The sequence below is a fragment of the Anoplolepis gracilipes genome, chromosome 11 (genome assembly GCF_047496725.1).
Source record: "Anoplolepis gracilipes chromosome 11, ASM4749672v1, whole genome shotgun sequence".
Lineage (NCBI taxonomy): Eukaryota > Metazoa > Arthropoda > Insecta > Hymenoptera > Formicidae > Anoplolepis > Anoplolepis gracilipes.
The window spans coordinates 11781634-11800807 of record NC_132980.1 but is presented as its reverse complement, the minus strand read 5'-3'; the positions used below and the strand labels follow the sequence as shown (position 1 = coordinate 11800807).

Sequence of the window (19174 nt, the reverse complement as noted above, 5' to 3'; positions counted from 1 at the left end):
CATTTCATGAAAAACGCCAACATGGCCTCTCTTACGCTTCTCCCTGGTGCCTGGTGTAAATGTGCAATATATATGTGTACAAGTTTATATACATGCAGATGTAGCGTATATATAGCTGCGTACAGAAAATACAATGACTGCGAAAACATAACAAACAATTGGAAAACTAATTTGACTGTTTAATTATGTTCTTTTTTTTAAGCCACCTGTAATTTATACAATAGCCCATATATTGACAGCTATATAAATAATATATATATATATATATATATTTTTGTAAGAAAGCACGTGTACGTTTTAATTTGGCGCATATTGCTACTTGTCACGTGGCATACTTAGTTTACAACTTACGGGAATAAATTCAGACGGCGCTGAAAATCGTTCTTTTTTTCTCCAGAGGAGAAATTTGTTGAGCTTCTATATTTGTCATTGCTGGTCATTGTGTTGCGTTTTCTATTTATCACTGTAGAATATTTATCCCAGTAAGAAGTACATACATACAAAGAAAGACGTGTTATGTGACATTTTATGCATTGGACGCGTGTACTTGCGATTCACGATAAATGGCCAACTCGCAGGACGCAATCGACTGGGAAGGTACGCATTTGACGTACCAAGATTCTTATATGCGTGTCGTTAGCCCCGACTTTTTTGTTTACATTAGAATATATTACGCAAAAATCCTTCCAAAGGATGTGCTTTCAGTTTATGACATGCGTTCTTTAGATACTTGACGTTACTGTCTCAGCTGTCATTCACTTTTTTTTTAATTATATTTTATTATATTATATTGTATTTTATATATATATATATATATATATAAAATTTTTATATACATATTGCTATATTTCTGACATGCTTGCAATTTCAGATATCTCGTTGCATTAATAATAATAATAATGCAATGATATTGTAATAATGCATAGTAATATTTATGGTTCTTTTTCCTATTCTGTTATTTCCATAAAGAAGATGCAATCTGTATTAGATAAAACTTATAAAAGCATACAGTTTATTTTAAATATAACATGGAATACAAATAAACATATAAAAAGACCAGATTAGATGCAGAAATATTTTTTATCTGGCAAAAATTATAAGATTAGTATGCAAGACTAATGAGAGACGTTGTAGATCTCAGGAAACAGGCGAGACATCTGGAAAATGAAATTGATGCAAAGTTAGTGGCATTCAGTAAGCTGGGTATAAATACAACCGCTAGACATGTTAACACAGATGAAATTCCTCTTCTGGATGAGGAACAGGTATTTGAGAACATGGCATCGGAGATAGAGACACTACTTTCCAAAGTAGGTTCTTTTTTTTCTCTCCTTTCATATATTTTTAAACAGTATAAATATTTTTATTAATTAAATACAATTGATATAGTTACTTTTCATAAATGAGAGGATGAGCGAATTGCAACCAAATGGAGCAGCTATGTTACATACGATGCAACGTCACAAGGAAATATTGAAAGATTATAAACTGGAATTTAACAAGATTAGAAATAATTTTATGGCTAGGAAAGATCGCGAAGATCTGCTAGGCAGCGTTCGTAAAGAAATAGAGTAGGTATAAATTATCTGTTACTATTCTTACAGCGTTACATGTTACGTAACAAATATTTTTGTGTTGATAAAAATTATTTAAAATCACATTTATATCTATTTCAGTAATTATAAAAGTGCGAGTGGATTGAATCGGCGCGAAATGTACCTCAAAGAAAACCAGCATATTCACAAGTAAGTTAATTTTTCTTTATCAATGATGCTAAATAAAATGTGTATATTTTATTAGTATATTATTGTATTATATATGCTTATGTTAGATATTTTTTTTGGCATATATTATATATACACATACATATATGTAATTTATTTTATTTTTTAGCTCTGATCGATTGATCAATGATCAAATAAGCATAGCCATGGAGACGCGAGACCATCTAATGTCTCAGAGACAGGCGTTCAAACGTATACGAACCAAATTCAACGATATCTCCAATCGATTTCCAGCGGTGAACAGTTTACTGCAAAGGATAAATTTACGAAAGAGAAGAGATTCCGTTATACTCGGCCTCGTCATCGGAATTTGCACATTCTTGATGCTTCTGTATGCCTTTCATTAAACAAGATTCAATACCAATACCAAAAAAACCTTCCATTGTCTGCAGGTAACGATTATTTTAGTGGAATATACATACGTGTGACAATTATTTCGGTGAGAATATAGATATACTTTAAGAGATATTATTGAATTTAGTAAATACGAGGGAATCTTAGTATATATAGGGTGTGCGAAATTGTATATGTGCGATTGTGTATCGCGAAAAAGTATATTCAACAAACGTGCAAGGAAAGTTCATGTGTATAGTTTTTTTATACTGAAATGCAAAACGTGAAATACACGATATAAGTAGAACTACAATCTACGTTCGAGATACATTAAGCTAATAAATGTTAAGATATGTAATGTTCTTTGTTTTTAATTGCACTTTTTAATTATATATATATATATAATTTTTTTTTTTTTACTGATTCTTTTTTAAGGTGGGAAGAGATGCACAGTTAAATTACGATTTATTTATCTTTTTTTGATGTTGAGAATATTAATTTTTTTCTTCATGAAAAATTAGGACCTTCATAGAATAACTTGTACAATTTTACAGTAAAATTATTGTATTTCATATTTATATAAACCAATAGTTTCTTTTACTCTGCATTGTGTAACGCATTTTTAAATTAAAAAAAAGGATCAAAGTTACCTCAGTGTTTTTCTAAAAGAGAAATTAAGTATGTTGATCGATTTAACAATGCAGAATAGTAAGATCTTAACGAAACAATTTTCAGATGATGTCATTTTGAATAAGAATTATTGGGTTGACGTACACAGAGACATTTATACATATGCATATATACACGCAACACTCGTTCGATTTGTCATCCATGAAAGTAAACACAGCACATTACAAAAGGAATAATTATTTCACTAGAAAGCGTGCCTGTTTCCACGTCTACTAGATACTACATTTATAAGTCGCGCCTGCAAAGATAGGAACTCAAGCGAGATAATAAGTGTAAAAAATATCGAATACAAAATAGCATCTCGTCTACGTTCTAAAGTTCCGTTTTACAATCTTCAATATGTACATTTTACATTTAACTTTATCAGCATATAATCACGTCGTAAAGTTTCGCTGCCCAATTTATTATTTATATCTATAATTGCATCTTTGAATGGAACTCTGAATTGAACGACGTGATTCGTATGTTCGGATCACACATTTAATTCTACGTTTCCGTATTTTGTCAAAGTAATGTAATAATAATTAATATCACGTATTACAAATACTTGATAGCAGCTAAAGGAATTAAACCTACGATATAAATCTCGCTAAAATATTGCATTTTTCTTTTTTCTTTTTTTTTAATTATGGCAAAAAAAATTATCATAGATTATTATCGAATATATATATATATAATGAATATAATAAATATTATACGATCAAATGTTATTTTTTTCTTCCTTATAAATGCAATATGTAGTTATCTGTGTAGATGTTAGTTTCTATTGTTACATATTATAATTACTCGCGATGCGAGAAATCGTGGAAACAGGTGAATGACGATGAACATCTTTCTCCCATCAGACGCATTATACGCACACGTTCTTAAAAATTAAATCACTAAAATGAGAATTCTAATCATGGATTTATTCTAACACTGTTCCGACAGTACTCTACGCTCTAAAAGTCTGCATCTTGTAATTCTATCATTATTATTAGAGAAAGTGGATATATCGCGAGGCCTATATCATTATTAGTTCTTCCTCAAAACTTTGCATTCGTTCAAAACTTGTTCAGACGTACAAACAGACAACTACATACATTCAGTGTACATACAGGCCGCACTGGTTACTAGTATATGCATTTGAATATAAATATATCGGCTGTATACGTTATTTCGATCTAATTCTTTTTTCCCTTTGTTTTAAGGCTAACTAGTTTAAAGGTGATGATCGTCGAGAGACGAGGTATCGTCCTGAACAATTTCAAAAAGTATGTCGTTAAAGTTGTGCTGTCGATTAAGATTTACAGCATCGTGAAAGTATCATACATCTTTACGTTTTATTTCACTTTCGATACATTTCAGTAAAATTTGTAAAAAATAAATAAATTCAAAAGTTCAAACAAAGGAAAAAGTATTATATATATTTTTTCTATTTAAAAAAAAAATTAAAAATAATTCTACTTTGTAAGAAAGAGTATTATAAATTATACTTTTGCATTCTTTTAATAATGCCGACTTTAAGTGAAGATAACTTGTATCATATAAAACTTAAAATGTACCCCATTTATAGATGGGAATGTAATTTTTTTACATCTAGTGATATGTAGAATAAAATTAATAAAAATCAATCTCTTTTTTTTAAACCAGTTTTTTTTTTGTCACAATAATAAGAGAAAGAAATAGAGAATGTATGTATAACTTGGCACATGAATAGTATAAATTATGTATCTCTCAAGTTTTACAGAATAGAAAAAAAAAACAAGTATATTTGCAATGTGTGTGTATATATAGTGTTTACCTCGTCTCCCTACATCTTGATAATATTAATAGTAATTTTGTAATTGTATGTGTATGTGTAATTGTATGTGTGCAGCATTAATATTAATATATTAGCAGTAATTTATAGTGATAATGGTAGCTGTAGCAACAATAGCAGTAGCACATATGAAAAATCCTTCCAATTGATCGATTGGATTAAGATCAAACAAAAACGCTAAACAAACAAATCAAAAAAGCTGTCGCGTATACATTTGTGCTTTCCAGATAAAATCAAAATATTCCAATCGTCTTATTTTCGATTTATTAATTTATCCTGTTGATAGTTACCATTTTTAACCGAATTTACTGGCACTGTGATTTCAATGAAAACAATTGATGGTCGTCGAATGTTTAAATTCGCGCTATAGAATAGTTTGAATAAATTGAATGAACACGTCTTGAAACATACGTTTAAATAGAATACGTTTCTAAGTGAAAACGCATTCTTTATGAGTTGTCCAATTACTCTTCTCGCGTTTCTTTTAGGACACAGCCAAAATGAATGGAATTTGTGTTCACCCTACTGTACGTCACTATGTCTGCTAAAAATCTCTTGGTGAAAATATTATAAGTAACGACGACGATGTAAAAAATAAACTTCCTCTTCCTGGTGTAACAGGGAGAGGGGAGGGGGAGGGCGTACATATTTCTAGAAGATAATAAAAGAGAGGGCTAACTACTTAGAAATCTACATTGGTATACGGCGGGTGGATGCTACAATTTTCACGATTGCATGACAAATAACTAAGCAGCAAGTTGTAGTCTTGACTTTGTCGGTTAATTATGGAAGCGTTTGCTTGTCATTCATCAACATTGGATAGCAAAGCGCCGACTGTTGCCGACTAGTAGATTCATCTTGGAATCTATTTTTCGACGTATCAAAGGTTCCAGTAATATGCCTGATGACGGTCGCATATTTGCACAATTCGCATTCCCCTTGTTGTGTTTCGATGAAAGGTTTAAGAAAAGAGGGATTTTTCTAGACATCACGGCATATTAAAATCATGCCGAAAAGCTTGCTTGGTCCTATTCATACCTCTAGAATAATTAATTAAATATTAACTCGAGGATACTGAGAATGAAAATCGATAATTTTATGTATATGAATTATTTTTATGCGCAATATATAAATATGATTCATCTGACATCTTACCCTTGATACATTCAAAACGTCTGTTCCTCCGTGTTTTCCGCGTCGGAGGAAAGCGCTTGACGCAACGCTTCCATACAAGACTTTGGAATAAGCGTGCCGACGATCTTCAACCCTTCATCTGTCACAGAAACAAAGGTAAGAAATTGTCGTTTTTTTACCAGCTTTACCGGAACAACAATTATGAATTATAATTATCGAATTAACTTACCTGTTCGCAGTCTCACAACTTGCATTTTAGAATTATGTCCGGATCGTGCAGCCAGGACGTTCTCCACACGGCTCCAAACGCTCAGAACCGAACCGGCTAATACATTATAGGAACGTCTTCTTAGCCCTACTTCACAGTCCATAAGTCCAAGAGTGGCGTTTTTACAATTTCCGCTCCAGTACGCGTGTGAACACGTATTTACGGAAGCCTCGTACTGTTGCGTCCAGTGTGGTTCAGCCTCATCGTTACTTACTTTCTTATATTTTTTTTCTAATTCACCTAGACTCTCCTGTCGTAATTGTAGTCCCGTGTTGGGTCTACAATGAATGATTATATCATTTTCAATAAAATCAAAGATTATGCTGATATAAAACAGATAACCCTAATTCTACTGTTTATATTATAATGATTTAAACTATTGTAAATATATGTAGAAGAGTTTCAAGTAATTACCTGTACACCATATAAAGCTGATCTTTCTTGCTCTCGGTCTTCTTCTTGCCACTGTCCACTACGATCGCGAGAATTGCTGTCTGTTTGCCATTACGTACTTGATGACTGAGGTAGAAGCCCTCTTTCGCCCCGGTTAATTCCGAACATTTGTTCGTGGCTTCGGCCCAACTCATGCCACGTTCAACATGAACCACGTGCAACTCCGTTGGTGCTTTCCCGGTCGCATGTTTTCGTAAGAATCGGTACAATCGCACTCTGTGCACGTTTTCGCCCGATGTTCCGAGGTCAAGAATACCCATGTCGAAGCGACCGGTCTTCTTAGCCTGTGTGATGATGGCGTTGAGTGTATCGGTGAAATATTTGAACAGACGATTTTGCAAATCGACCGGCATGCCGAGAATACGATTCAGGAACTTTGACATATTATTGTAATCTTTGTCGAGTGTGAGTACACCTGGGGTGCTCTCACTGTTGCAAATTAAACCGACGCCTACTAGCGCGTCAGCCACGTCTTTGAAAAAGTCTCCGTGATAGTCTTGAGGTGGTGGTACCAATGGCGCTTCGTACCTGAAATTATAATTTGTCAATTTTATAAATCTCTATTCCCCATATTTTGCGAGATGATTTTTCGATATATTTTTCACTGATTACGAACCCCATTATAGTTTTCATCGTCGCTTCAAGTGCTGCGCGACCATATTTGTTATCGATATTAAACTGCGAGAGATCTCGAGTCTCCGTCGCGCGACGATCACCGTGCGTCAGTGCACCCAGACTTTCTAGACGCTTTGCAACAATCGAGGCGAATCTCCTTTCTCCGGCCAAATCTGATATAAGAAATATATATTCCGGCGCATTAACCTGATTCGATCGATGCGTTCGTCCAAATTGTTGTATCGCTCTGTCCGCACTCCACGGTAACTCGAGCGTGATATGCACACGTCGCATTTGATTCCTCGCTCGTCTGTCGCTCTGCAATGATATACCACTACTAGCCGCTTCAGAAATTATCGCTACAGTTTTCTCTCCATCCATAAACCTGTACACAAGATAGATATTTATTTATTAAAAATATTTGACCAATATAAACGCGTTTTTGTAGACACAATAAATGTGTAATATAAATTATATTAGAATATTATCTTATGTATGAAAAATTTCTTTACGAATCAATGAAAATTAAATATGCGACTTAGTGGAAGTATGCTTGTATGTAAGAATTTTTGTTCGATACCTACCTCTGCTTCTCTGTCAGATTGAGAGTTTCCAAAGGAACATCTACTTCCGATCTGGACTCGTATTGTATTGCACCGTCTTCCGTTTGTACGACGCGACCTTTCCTACCCGTCATTTCCGCAACATTCTCTGGTCCACCGAGCTCGTCTATCAATTGATCTAGCGTGTTTGGCGGCAATCGTTCGCCAAGAGTCTCTATTTGCGATAATAGTTCTTCCTTCATACTACAAGCCCTCTCGATAGCATCTCTAGGCGGTGCCTGATTATTTGACGCACCTCCGCCCATGGCACCTATAGGTCCACCGCTCATTGCCGTATCGCCATTGCGTTTATTTCTGTTGCTGGACTGTTTGTGCACCAGCATCGATTGGATTTTATCTTGCGTGCTCAAACGTTTCTTCGCAGGTTTCTTTTGTTTCTTGCCCTTTTTCTTTCGCCTATCCCAAGGATCTAAAAATAAAATAATTATTGAGAAATTTTGCACCAATTTTATATATATATATATATATATATATATATATATATATATATATATATATATATATATAAAACTCGACTTAAAAATCAAAGTAAAAAAGAAAATGGATTACGAAATAAAAAAGTTAGTGCAAAATTACCAGCATCAGAATCGCTATCGCTGAAGAACGGATTAAAATCGGAACTGATATTGCTCTCTTCGTCGGTATGATGATCGTCTTCGCTTTCACTACCGCTTAACTTAAACTCTGAACCGGAACTATGAGCACCGTTTCTATCTTCCTCCGATATCTCCTCTTCTGACGACCAGGCGCGCACCTTTTTCGATGCACGCTGCGCCGCTTGCCGGATTGGTTTCCTTTTGCTACCACCCGCAGAACCACCAGCACCGTCCATATCATCTTCGCCTTCTAACTTAAGCTTTGGTGGTTCTAGACCAAGAAGACGCTGGATGCGATTACGATCTGGTGCAGGAAAGTGTTTCTCCACTAGCGTTTGCAAAACACCTCTGTAAACATCGAAATTATTATTATTATTATTAAATATGTTCTGAATCTATTTCATAATTATTTCCCTCGTTACGAGCTAAAAGGTCACTGACTTGGCAGTGGAAACGAAATCGCTGAGTTCGCCGTCATCGCGTTCCAATTGTTCCAAGGTGCGTGCCTCGCCGGTAGACTGCAAACCAATCACTACGCACTTGCCGCATTTAACCGCCTCGCGAGCCACAGCCACTGCATGCTTCACTTTTGCAGCAATACAGAGATACTTGAAGAAGCGCTGATGTGACGACCAAAATTGACCCCACATCGTCTTCTTCATGCGATTTTCCGCGTCTATCAATTCCGCTGCCTCTTGAAATCTCTGCATCGCTTCTACCCACTAGATGAAAATATAGATTGCGTTTGAGGTTGAGGATATTTTGAACAATTTGTAAAAACTTATATTTTCGCACACGATAACTCACCAATCGCACCGAATGATCATACACTTTCGTGAAATCCTTGGAAAGAGGTACTTCCTCAATCTTGAAGGCAACACCGTGGAAACTCAATTGCCGAGCGATGTACATACCGCGTAGTTTCATGTCCATTGCTACAATCTCCATCGCGCCGACACCGCGCTTTTCCACAGCGGTGATAAAATCATTAAATTCCGGGAAAGGGGTGCCTTCGCCCCACATACCTAATCGTACCATGTAGGCCATATTGCGAGGTTCGGAAGCGCCAGTAGCGCTGGCATATACGACTCTAGACTTTGGAAGTTTATTTTGCAGTTCCAAGACCGTTAATCCTGCAAAAGTTTTATTATCGATAAACTAAAGCCATTCATGTAGATGCTTCAAACAAGTAGATTTTTTTATGTATATAAATTTATTTCACCTGTTTTTGTAGGTTTTGAACTTCCAGTAGGGCACAAATTTTTCGCACGGTGACATTCGTCAAAAATGATTAGACCATCGAAATCTTCACCGCACCATTGCAATAGCTGTTTCAACCGGCTCTTGTATTTTCCGCCACTTTGTGACGATTCACCAATTAACGCAGAATATGTACTGAAGATTACGCCTTTTTTCACATTGCCGTTTACGGCTGATGAGATTTTCGCATACTTGAATTTATTCAATGGGTGTACCTGCAAATTTATTCGTAATAAATTTATTGTAATTGTGTATTAATTGTATTTACAATAATTATATAAAATTATTAAAATGTAAGCTAATAATGTATTGATTGCAAGTGAGAAACAAAAAATTAAAATTGAAATTTTTAATATTAATATTTTAATATCAATTGTTCACATATTTAACAGTATATGATTTTAATACAATTTAGGTAGTACAAAACAAAATACATACTTCGATTTTAGATGCACCTATATCTTTTAAATCGCGTTCGGCGTCGTATTTGAGATCGTTCGACACTGATACCCAAATGGCACGTTTTCGACCTTTCAAATAATTCTCGAATATTATGCCGGCTATAGTTCTGCCTTTGCCAACACCCGCACCGTCGCCGATAAGAAATCCGGCGCGTGTACCATCGGGCAGCAAATGCTCATGCTGTTGAGAAGCGTACGTGATTGACTCGAGTTGAAGCGCAGATAACGCGCCAGATCGTATCGAATCCTCCGGTATAGATACTTTGTACCAAACATCTGTTGGTTCGACACTTGACAAGGATGCCGTTTCGACAACCGGATCTGGATGCTTTCGTCCGAGTTTCACTGTTAATTACAAATTTCAGTTGAAAGTGAGTAGCGTGTAAATAAAAGAGAAATGAAACGATGGACATTATTAATACATACATTTCGTCGGCATGTAATCGGCATAAGTCTCGGCAACACCCATATCTTCATCATCTACTTCTTCCTCTTCTGGTATATTTGGCTGCATCATTTTTGTTGGATCACCTGAATTCATCCACATCTGTGACATATTTTTTCCTATAACAAAATTAGTAAATTAACAAATGATATAAAATTGCTTCTTAAATTGTCATTTTTTTGAAGTGTTTTTTACGATACTTGGGATGTTTTCGCAATATATTAAAAATAGCTGAAATACCTGTCCAATTAGGATGAATTCCACTTTGATTAAGCAACTGAACAAAAGGATTAACCCCCATGTTCATTCCAGACATACCCATAAAGCTACCCATTAAAGCATTCATATCCATGCCTAAGGAATAATTAACATAAATATATAATTAATATTATTGTAGCAATCACAATTTGCTATTAATTTGTATTAGACAAATATGGCAACTTATAAATACAATTTTCTCATTTCTTAAATATATATATGTATAGCTTAATATTATTCAATCTTTTATTATTTTTATAAACATATAATAAGGACACGCAAAACATCATCTTATTTATTACAAGACAGAACAGTAATTAGGCAAGAAAATTTAAAATAAATATTATATTTAAAAAACTGATAGTAATTTATGTAAGTCATCGAGATATTATTAATATGGTTCTGTACGTGAATATAAATTATTTATGTATGTACAGATTATATAATTTATACATACTTTTATATGAAAGAAAGTTTTTAAAAATTAAGTAGAAAGAAAAAAAAAAATCTGCTTTCTATGTACTATATAAAATTTTTCATTCTATCACATCGCAATAAAAACATTTTTAAAAGTAAACTTACTTGACTGGAGAAAAGCAGCAGGATTAAATCCTGCAAGAGAAGCTAATCCTGGTGGAAAACCATATCCACCAGTCGCTAATTGATTGAGTTGATTCATTTGATTTGTATTAACCAAACCTGGTGGAGTGCCTTGAGAACCTCCTACATGCACCATTTCATAACCCGGTGTTGCAGCCTTTGTTACTAATCCTCCAGGAATTTTGTTGCCAAATTTTTGGTTTAATACTAAATATTTTTAGATAGATAATATTAAAATAATAGAAAAAACTAATAAAAAGATTTGCCTTGCTTTAAATATTATATAAATATATATATATATATATAATGATTTACCATTTAACGTTCCTTGTGTCTTTTCCAAAGTATTCGTTGGCAAATCTGTAGGTTTTTCATCTTTGATATTACCAATTCCAGCAGCGGTTGCAAGATCTTTACCCCCACCTAATAAAAATTGTTTCTTTAAGTTTTTAAAACATTACTTAAATTGTGTAAAAAATAGTTGCATCATCTTGTAAAAAATGGCAAATTCCTAGAAAAGTTTTTATTACGACAAGATATATATAAACATATCGTTTGTACAATGCAAATTTATAATTTACCAGGTACTTCAATTTTATCAGGATCCTCTTCATCATCAAAGTCACTTCCACTAGTATCATCGCTCATTCCGTCCTCATTTTTTGTTGCCTATAAAAATACATTATGATTAACAGATACCAGTTGATATAAATCAGAAAAGCAAATATCAAATCAAAAGCAAAAAATAAATTAAAAGTATCTTTAAGATATTACATAACATTAAAATTAGGTGGTCTGTTTTAGACCTAAGAAAAAATTCAAATTGACAAATAAAAGTATACAAGAATTTCATAAATTATTGAAATTTTTTTTTTATAATATTATAATCCGAATAGCATTTTTCGTCGAGCATGCATTAAATGCACATACATACATATGCGAAATTTAAGATAAAAGTGTTCTCTCATACATTTATATTATAATGCAATGTCATTTACAATTCCGATCGCGGTAACAGCTCATCGGAACGCTGATTCGGCGCGAAAGAACAAAAAAGAATACATTGTGCACGCGAGACTCTAGGTTAGTCGTTTTTTCCGCATAGAAAAATCAACAGATATAACAAAATACGCATTAACCTTTGCAGGAAGCGCGTGCTCTTTCATATCCTTTGTAAAATATATATTCGACTTTTTTTTCTCCTTCTTACATTTTTTATTTCAGCTTTTGTGAATATCAAGAATAAAAACCCACCATGACAAACCAAGTATTCCGAGATCTCGTGTGCGTCCTTGTCAAGAGGTGTAGCGATGCTAGGACGATAAGGATCCCGATGATTCCCTAGCGCGTGGTCGCGTAGATGAGCTACTAGAATTACCGACGGAATATGCGGGCCCCGAGACAAACGAGCGCGAGCGATCGAGATTTTTTTCGGCCCGATTAAAGGAATGGAGAAGGAGCGCGTGTCGCATCAAGCTAACATCGCCGACGGTTTCCGCGGCGTTGATCCGGTGAGGGTGATGTGCCGTAATCGAGCTACGAGATCGACGCAACGGACGTTAGCACTGTGCATGCGAGCCGGGCCATCTCACGCAATCGTCGTCGATGTAAGCGCGCGCGCGAGATTCACGCCGAGAGTGGAGAGCGCGTTCGCTCGGCTACCGCCATATTGACCCCCGTCCGTCCCGTCGACCCGTCGCCCGTCGCCCAGCATCGCAACCAACGAAAATACAAAAACACACGCGCCCGCTCAGAGTGCGCGCCGCTGCCACCGATGGCGCTGCAAGCGGACGCGCGCTGTTGCCGGCTACCGCTACCCGCGGCAGCGAATAAGGGCAGATTCGCAGGGCGCGGGAGCCAAAAAATTGCCGCGTTTTCGCGATTAATCGCTGCGCGACCGATCGCGGGAGAGGACGGGTGCTCGCCGCTCGGGATTTGTTTTCCTCCCTGCTCTCGCTATGGAGAGAGATCAACTGGAAAACGTTATCAGAAATCCAATATCCATCGACGTTTGCGTAATTGAATATTTTTTCGTCGCCCTCCCTCTTACCCTCACAATTTTTAAATAAAATTGCTCGCTCTTCAAAGTTGCCCGCAACTTGCGACGAACGTTTCTTTTCGAGCTTATTCGAGTCGGTATCGTCGCAATAATAGCGAAAGATTTATTAGGAGCTGATACATTATGCGTTTTTACGAGTACAGTCATATATTATAATTTAAAATGCAAATTTTCAAAAGAAATTTTTAAACATTATTGGTTTCGTTACTCGATGTTGTATACGTACCATTTTAGCAGAGCGCACGGATCCAAAATTTAAGATATCACGTAGTTGTACCAGTAAGAAAACTGTCGATGATAAGTGAAAGATCGAACGACGATTTTTCTTGATGGTTCTTAACGCTGATTTGTTTGTTCAATCATATATACCTATTCACGATCGTAATGTGACTGCGGCACCAGACGACACGGACACAGGAAACCACAGAAAACTGATGTGTTACCATTGACAAGGTACTATCAAAGATGGCTAACTATATGGAGATTCTCGTAGCTTTCCTATTCACTCATGCTCTCTGTAGATTGAAATAAGAAACAATAATTCAATCAAGTACGAATGATGTAATGACAGAGACGTTGTTTTACAAACATATAAAAGATTACGACACGTCGTAGATGTATATACAAACCTAAAAGACATGGAGACGATTATAAATTGTAAAATTGATATCGCATTTTAAACCGAACGTTCACAAATGTATCGAGTGATCGAGAGAAATTGTAATGCCATGTCAGCGATCCCTTATTATCCACCGAGCTCGTGCAACCGTACTCGCGGCGGTTATGTTAGGTTAGGTCTTTAGCAGCGATATCGCGTATCATGTATACGTGTATATTCTTGGGTATAGGTACGGATAATGGCGGATGCGTACGTTTGGCAACGTCGCCGCTGCGTGCGGCGCTGATCGTTAGATGATTTAAAGTATTCGCGCTAAAAAGAAAAGAACCGCGCCGGGCGAATTTGCGCGAACGCCTATTGGAAGCGTTCGATGGCGAATTTCGATACCGCCGAGCGAAATGCGACGTTTCCGGTTACTCTAGTGACCGAAGCATTTCGCGGATATGTCATTCCGTGCGACACGATCACCGATAAATTCGTTTAAAAAATAATAACGTGTCGACGCTCTCGAGTGCGGCGATCGATCGGCGAGGTGCGCGCCGCCAGCAGCGCCGCAGCGCGGCCGCTGCGTCAACTAACTATCGTCACGCGGTAAGTTCGTCTCCCCGCCGACTCCCTATACACGTAATAATACATTTTTATTTCCGTTTACTTCGGAATTAGAATGTTTCATGTAGAGACATTTATTCTTTTCGTCTATTTGATTGTCTATAATTAATAAATAACGGGATACTCCATTTTTTTTAAATTATATTTTCAATTCGCACAAAAGTCATGAAATAATTCGATTCGTACACTTTCGACATAAACAATAATTCGAATGCTTCGTATAGATAAAAGATGATTAAAATTCCGCTTCGTCTAATTGGGTATCGGCCGTTGCGTGCAATATGGCGACACATCCGGCGCTGCTTGTACTATAGGCTGCGTTCCCTTTGACCAATCGCACGCTGATAGCGTCATTCTATCTCTCTTTGACGTCTAAAGAGCAACAAGGATAGAAAGACGCTCTCAGCGCGTGAGCATCCAAAGGAAACGCAGCCATAATTTCATGGCTTCTTGCCGCAGAGAAAAAAAGAGAGAGAGAGAAAGAGAGAGAGAAAGAAAGAAATTGTAATCCGCATACGTAGCTTGTCGTTAATAAAACATAAAAACGTAAAAACGACGCAGCGAAGCCGATATATTCGCATGATAACGAGGCGCGTATGAATTTATCACGTCGTGTCGCATCGCCGTTGCTGCCGACCGTTAACGTTGCTGGTTGCTGGTTGCTGTTAACATCGCTTCCATCAGTTCCGTCCGTCCGTGAGTGACCGTGCTCCACCAGTGATTTATCATGTACAGAACGACCCGGGCGTCGTCCCATCGCGCGGGAAACCACGCCAAGAACGTTGTCAGAGGTGAGGATACGTCGCGCATTGACATTTTCACTCAACATTTCGTCCTGGCCCCACCGTGGGGTTATGTTTTGAACGGATCTCACTTCCTCTCTTGCTCCATTTTGAACGCTATCGTAGAGACGCCCTCGCGACTTTATGTCTCTCGACTTTACGTCTTGTACTTTCTATCGTGACATTTACTTGTTAGCTTTTTTTTTTCGAGACACGTCGATCTTGCAATTTCGTAAACGCGAGACGGTTACTGTAATCTGTCATTTATCCGACTATTCCAAAGGATTATTAGTACAAGGATGACTTTCGTTAGGCTGTAAGATGTGATCTTTGCGGATTCGGGCTAGAGAAGCTTGGGTTAGACTCTAAATTAACATGGAGTATGATAGTTGAAGATGTCAGTTGTGTGGCGTTTTGCGTAGAAATATGGGAGATTATTTTCAATCATGGCATTTTTATAGATTTATGATTCTTTTTTTTGATATTTTTTTAATTTAAAAATTAAACTTTGTTTAGTTTTCTTTTTTATATATAAACTGTTATTTGTCAAATTAACAATTATATGTGTATAAATTTTATTTAGTGATTTATAAAATATATGAGATTATTTTCAATCATGGCATTTTTGTAGATTTGTGATTCTTTTTTTTGATATTTTTACAATTTAAATAAACTGTTATTTGTCAAATTAACAATTATATAGTTGTATAAATTTTATTTAGTAATTTATATTAATATATTATATTAATGTAAAGTAATATTTATATATATTATAGCTGGCACTTAATATATAAAATATATAAAATATTTAAATATCAGTTCTTCTCTTTTGTATTCTATATTATATTTCAATATTTTTATATATAATAACATGTACAGTATTATTTTTCTCAATTTAAAAAAATATTAAATGTTATTAATATATGTAATTAATAGTCTCTATGTGTCTATATATACAGGAAAACGAAAATGTAGTGTAGAAAAAACAAAGATTGCATCTGTGCAAAATGATGATGCAAATTTAGCTGTGAAAAAGGAGAATAAATTATTTGATACTAATAAAAAGGTGACAGACAGGTTTATAATTAAACCACAGTCCACATTGGAAACGCATAAATCTTTTATGTACACACTTGAGTCTTATCAAGTAAGTATTCTAAAATTTATAAAAATTTCTTAAATATAATTGTACTTTTATAAATGTGTACGTAAATATATTTTAGCATATGAAATCACCGCAGCGTTATTTTATTTGCTTCAGAATTCAAATGTGGAATCTACGAGAGGGAAAAGTCCTGTATCACTTACCCAATATCTTTTTGGAAATGTGCAAGTTGTTTCAGCCTGCGAAGCAGAAAATAAGATTATCTCTGATGTAGAACAATTCAAAACTGATGGTATAAATCATATATAATATCTACATATCTATATTTGATTTTTCCCTCTTTAATTTAATTTATGACACATAAAAACTTTTAATCTTAGAAACACCAGTGGCTGTTCCGATTTATGGACCGTCTACACCGCATAGAATAAATATGCCATCGGAAGATTTAAATGGAAAAGCTACAATTACTACCAATGAAAAGCAATCTGTGATTACATTACTTAGCCCATTGCAAGTTATAAAAAAATCTGCCCCACGTGGACGTAAAAAAGCAGTCTCCAGTCAATCCATCAATCATCGTTCGTTCAAGTCACATGGTGCTGAAACAAATCATTCGATAACTGACTACTTTCCAGTACGTCGGAGTGTCAGAAAAAGCAAGAAGACTGTATTGGAGGAGAAACAACGTGATTTAGAAAATAAGGTACTTTGTCAAGTGGAGGAAGGCTTAGAGGTAAGAACCTGTAATAAAGATATTGCAGAAATATCAATTTACATTTTTATTTATAAAATAGTCCTGCAAACAAGTTACAATTTATTTGTCGTCATAGGTCAAATATTTTCCGGGTAAAGGCCGTGGTGTCATAACGACGCGAGATTTTACTAAAGGCGAGTTTGTAGTTGAATACATTGGCGACCTGATTAATCAGGTGGAAGCAAAAGAGCGTGAAAAAATATATGCGCAAGATCAAAACACTGGATGTTATATGTATTATTTCCAACATCGTAATCAGCAATATTGGTGAGAGACTCTTTGGAATTTTGTTGAAATAATTATTTTTATGCAAAAATCTACAAAAATTTTAATTAAAATAGAAAAAGCACAAATGTATTGATACATATAATTTTTAGTGTCGATGCAACAGCAGAGACTAATAAATTGGGCCGATTAGTCAACCATTCGCGAAATGGCAATTTAATTGCGCGAATCGTCGAAGTTAATTCGATACCACATCTCGTACTTACAGCGAAGGAAGATATACCAATGGGTGTAGAGGTTTCATATGACTATGGAGATCGAAGTCGCGAATCCATTCGTTATTATCCATGGTTGGCGTTATAGCACTTTCCATTTCATTATTTATATGTATAACATTACATTGTACAAAAGAAATATTCTTATTTCTGTTCCTCCTATGAAGGAACTTTATATATAGACTATTCATATGCTGAATTGTGTACAAATTGTCTTCAAAAGCAAAGCCACATCATGTTTAGGAATTGGACATATATGACTTTGCAAACTTTTATTATGCTAGTGAATTCCAAATACTTTTTTTTACATCACTTTACGAATTAATTTGTTTAATGATTTAAAAAAAGTTATAAATGTAATTTATTTCTTCTTATAGAAAAAAAAATGAAAGATGATTAGAATATTTTAACAACAAGGTTTTTAAATGCATGATATTGTTGTCAGATTCTTATTGTTATCAGATTTGATTTAATTTGTTCTTAATAATAGTTTTTCAATGTATATATTTATGAATTATTGTCATTCAACATGTTTAACGTGAAACAGTATTATCAATTGAATTTGGAAATTTCGTATTTGATCTTTAAATTGTGATGAATTGTAGCACAAAATACTTTATCTGGTTTCTGGCGGAAGCATTTGTGATGTATATGGATGTAGCTAAAAATTTAATATATTCTTCCTTTTTCTTTTGAGGAAAAAAAAAGAGAAAGTATGTATATATAATCAATATCTATCGCAAAAAGAAAACTTTTTGTCATAATATTTATGCAACATGTATCGTTAAATTTTTGTTGTAGTTTTTCACTGCCACATATTTAGATGAGAGAATGTTTCTCAAGATAATTATATATATAGTGTATGACATGTGTGAACGATATTTCTCAATCGCTTATATTATATTTCCTTAAAATAACTGCATTAGATAATGGACATTGATCGTTTCATCGACTATTTATAACATAAATGCATTATTATTTAATATTATGATATTGCTCCTATATTTTTATGTTATTATATTTTAATATGCAGGTACTCTGTTTTTTAATCCAATTAATTATATATGCAATTTTTCCAATTAGTTTATTAATTAAAATTAATCCGTTCCTCATTTTTTTAGACAATATAATATAAAAATAGAGAGAGAGAGAGAGAGTATATATATATATAAATATAAACACATTATATAGTGTTTACACAGGAAAAAAGAGAGAAGAAATAATTTTATAGTAAAATTTTTTATTCTATTAGGTAATTTGTTGATTATATTCACACAAGAGTGCATTTTTTGTTATATTAGAATTTTTGTCGTTTCGCACCTATACGCAAAATATACATATATATACACACTGTTTATTTAAAATTTTAAAATTTATATATAATAGTATTATATTCATATTTATTTTTTTAAATTTCATGAT

At 34.7% G+C, this 19174-nt stretch overlaps 3 protein-coding genes across 6 annotated transcripts; 2 read left to right on the top strand and 1 right to left on the bottom strand.

Annotated features, from left to right (window-relative positions):
• The first annotated feature begins 385 nt into the window (after nucleotides 1–385).
• Gos28 (golgi SNAP receptor complex member Gos28) lies at nucleotides 386–3207 on the top strand. Of its 2 annotated transcripts, XM_072901701.1 has the most exons (6): nucleotides 386–597; nucleotides 1135–1310; nucleotides 1390–1571; nucleotides 1677–1745; nucleotides 1894–2176; nucleotides 2853–3207. In XM_072901701.1, the coding sequence occupies exons 1-5, from the start codon at nucleotides 564–566 to the stop codon at nucleotides 2129–2131; spliced, it is 699 nt and encodes a 232-aa protein (XP_072757802.1). In that variant the 5' UTR covers nucleotides 386–563; the 3' UTR covers nucleotides 2132–2176; nucleotides 2853–3207. The 2 variants fall into 2 exon arrangements, with proteins under 2 accessions (XP_072757802.1, XP_072757801.1); XM_072901700.1 differs by lacking the exon at nucleotides 2853–3207 and having other exon boundaries at nucleotides 1894–2475.
• Nucleotides 3208–5283: 2076 nt separating this feature from the next.
• Sno (Protein strawberry notch) lies at nucleotides 5284–13751 on the bottom strand. Of its 2 annotated transcripts, none has more exons than XM_072901699.1 (17): nucleotides 13607–13751; nucleotides 11903–11990; nucleotides 11637–11744; nucleotides 11304–11528; nucleotides 10704–10817; nucleotides 10445–10582; nucleotides 9996–10363; nucleotides 9520–9772; nucleotides 9105–9430; nucleotides 8739–9019; nucleotides 8278–8645; nucleotides 7663–8110; nucleotides 7080–7463; nucleotides 6425–6991; nucleotides 5972–6288; nucleotides 5764–5881; nucleotides 5284–5648 (listed from the first exon to the last, which is right to left on the bottom strand). In XM_072901699.1, the coding sequence occupies exons 1-16, from the start codon at nucleotides 13607–13609 to the stop codon at nucleotides 5775–5777; spliced, it is 4095 nt and encodes a 1364-aa protein (XP_072757800.1). In that variant the 5' UTR covers nucleotides 13610–13751; the 3' UTR covers nucleotides 5284–5648; nucleotides 5764–5774. The 2 variants fall into 2 exon arrangements, with proteins under 2 accessions (XP_072757800.1, XP_072757799.1); XM_072901698.1 differs by lacking the exon at nucleotides 13607–13751 and adding an exon at nucleotides 12576–13033.
• Nucleotides 13752–15081: 1330 nt separating this feature from the next.
• Set8 (SET domain containing 8) lies at nucleotides 15082–18719 on the top strand. 2 transcript variants are annotated; one of them, XR_012047697.1, is made up of 7 exons: nucleotides 15082–15399; nucleotides 16350–16537; nucleotides 16652–16787; nucleotides 16876–17231; nucleotides 17329–17519; nucleotides 17630–18465; nucleotides 18554–18719. XR_012047697.1 is itself a non-coding variant. In XM_072902427.1 (6 exons), exons 1-6 carry the CDS (start codon nucleotides 15336–15338, stop codon nucleotides 17838–17840), a joined length of 1146 nt encoding a protein of 381 aa, XP_072758528.1. In that variant the 5' UTR covers nucleotides 15082–15335; the 3' UTR covers nucleotides 17841–18719. The 2 variants fall into 2 exon arrangements, 1 of the variants encoding a protein (XP_072758528.1); XM_072902427.1 differs by having other exon boundaries at nucleotides 17630–18719.
• The last annotated feature ends 455 nt before the right edge of the window (nucleotides 18720–19174 follow it).

Coding starts and splice junctions, on each gene's coding strand:
- Gos28 (XM_072901701.1), top strand. CDS start 564: ATGGCCAACTCGCAGGACGCAATCGACTGGGAAG. Junction 1,311..1,389: donor TAGAGACACTACTTTCCAAA/GTAGGTTCTTTT, acceptor CAATTGATATAG/TTACTTTTCATAAATGAGAG. Junction 1,746..1,893: donor GAAAACCAGCATATTCACAA/GTAAGTTAATTT, acceptor TTTATTTTTTAG/CTCTGATCGATTGATCAATG.
- Sno (XM_072901699.1), bottom strand. Junction 11,745..11,902: donor TGATAAAATTGAAGTACCTG/GTAAATTATAAA, acceptor AATTTTTATTAG/GTGGGGGTAAAGATCTTGCA. Junction 11,529..11,636: donor GACACAAGGAACGTTAAATG/GTAAATCATTAT, acceptor AAAAATATTTAG/TATTAAACCAAAAATTTGGC.
- Set8 (XM_072902427.1), top strand. CDS start 15,336: ATGTACAGAACGACCCGGGCGTCGTCCCATCGCGCGGGAAACCACGCC. Junction 16,788..16,875: donor AGAACAATTCAAAACTGATG/GTATAAATCATA, acceptor TTTTAATCTTAG/AAACACCAGTGGCTGTTCCG. Junction 17,520..17,629: donor CATCGTAATCAGCAATATTG/GTGAGAGACTCT, acceptor TATAATTTTTAG/TGTCGATGCAACAGCAGAGA.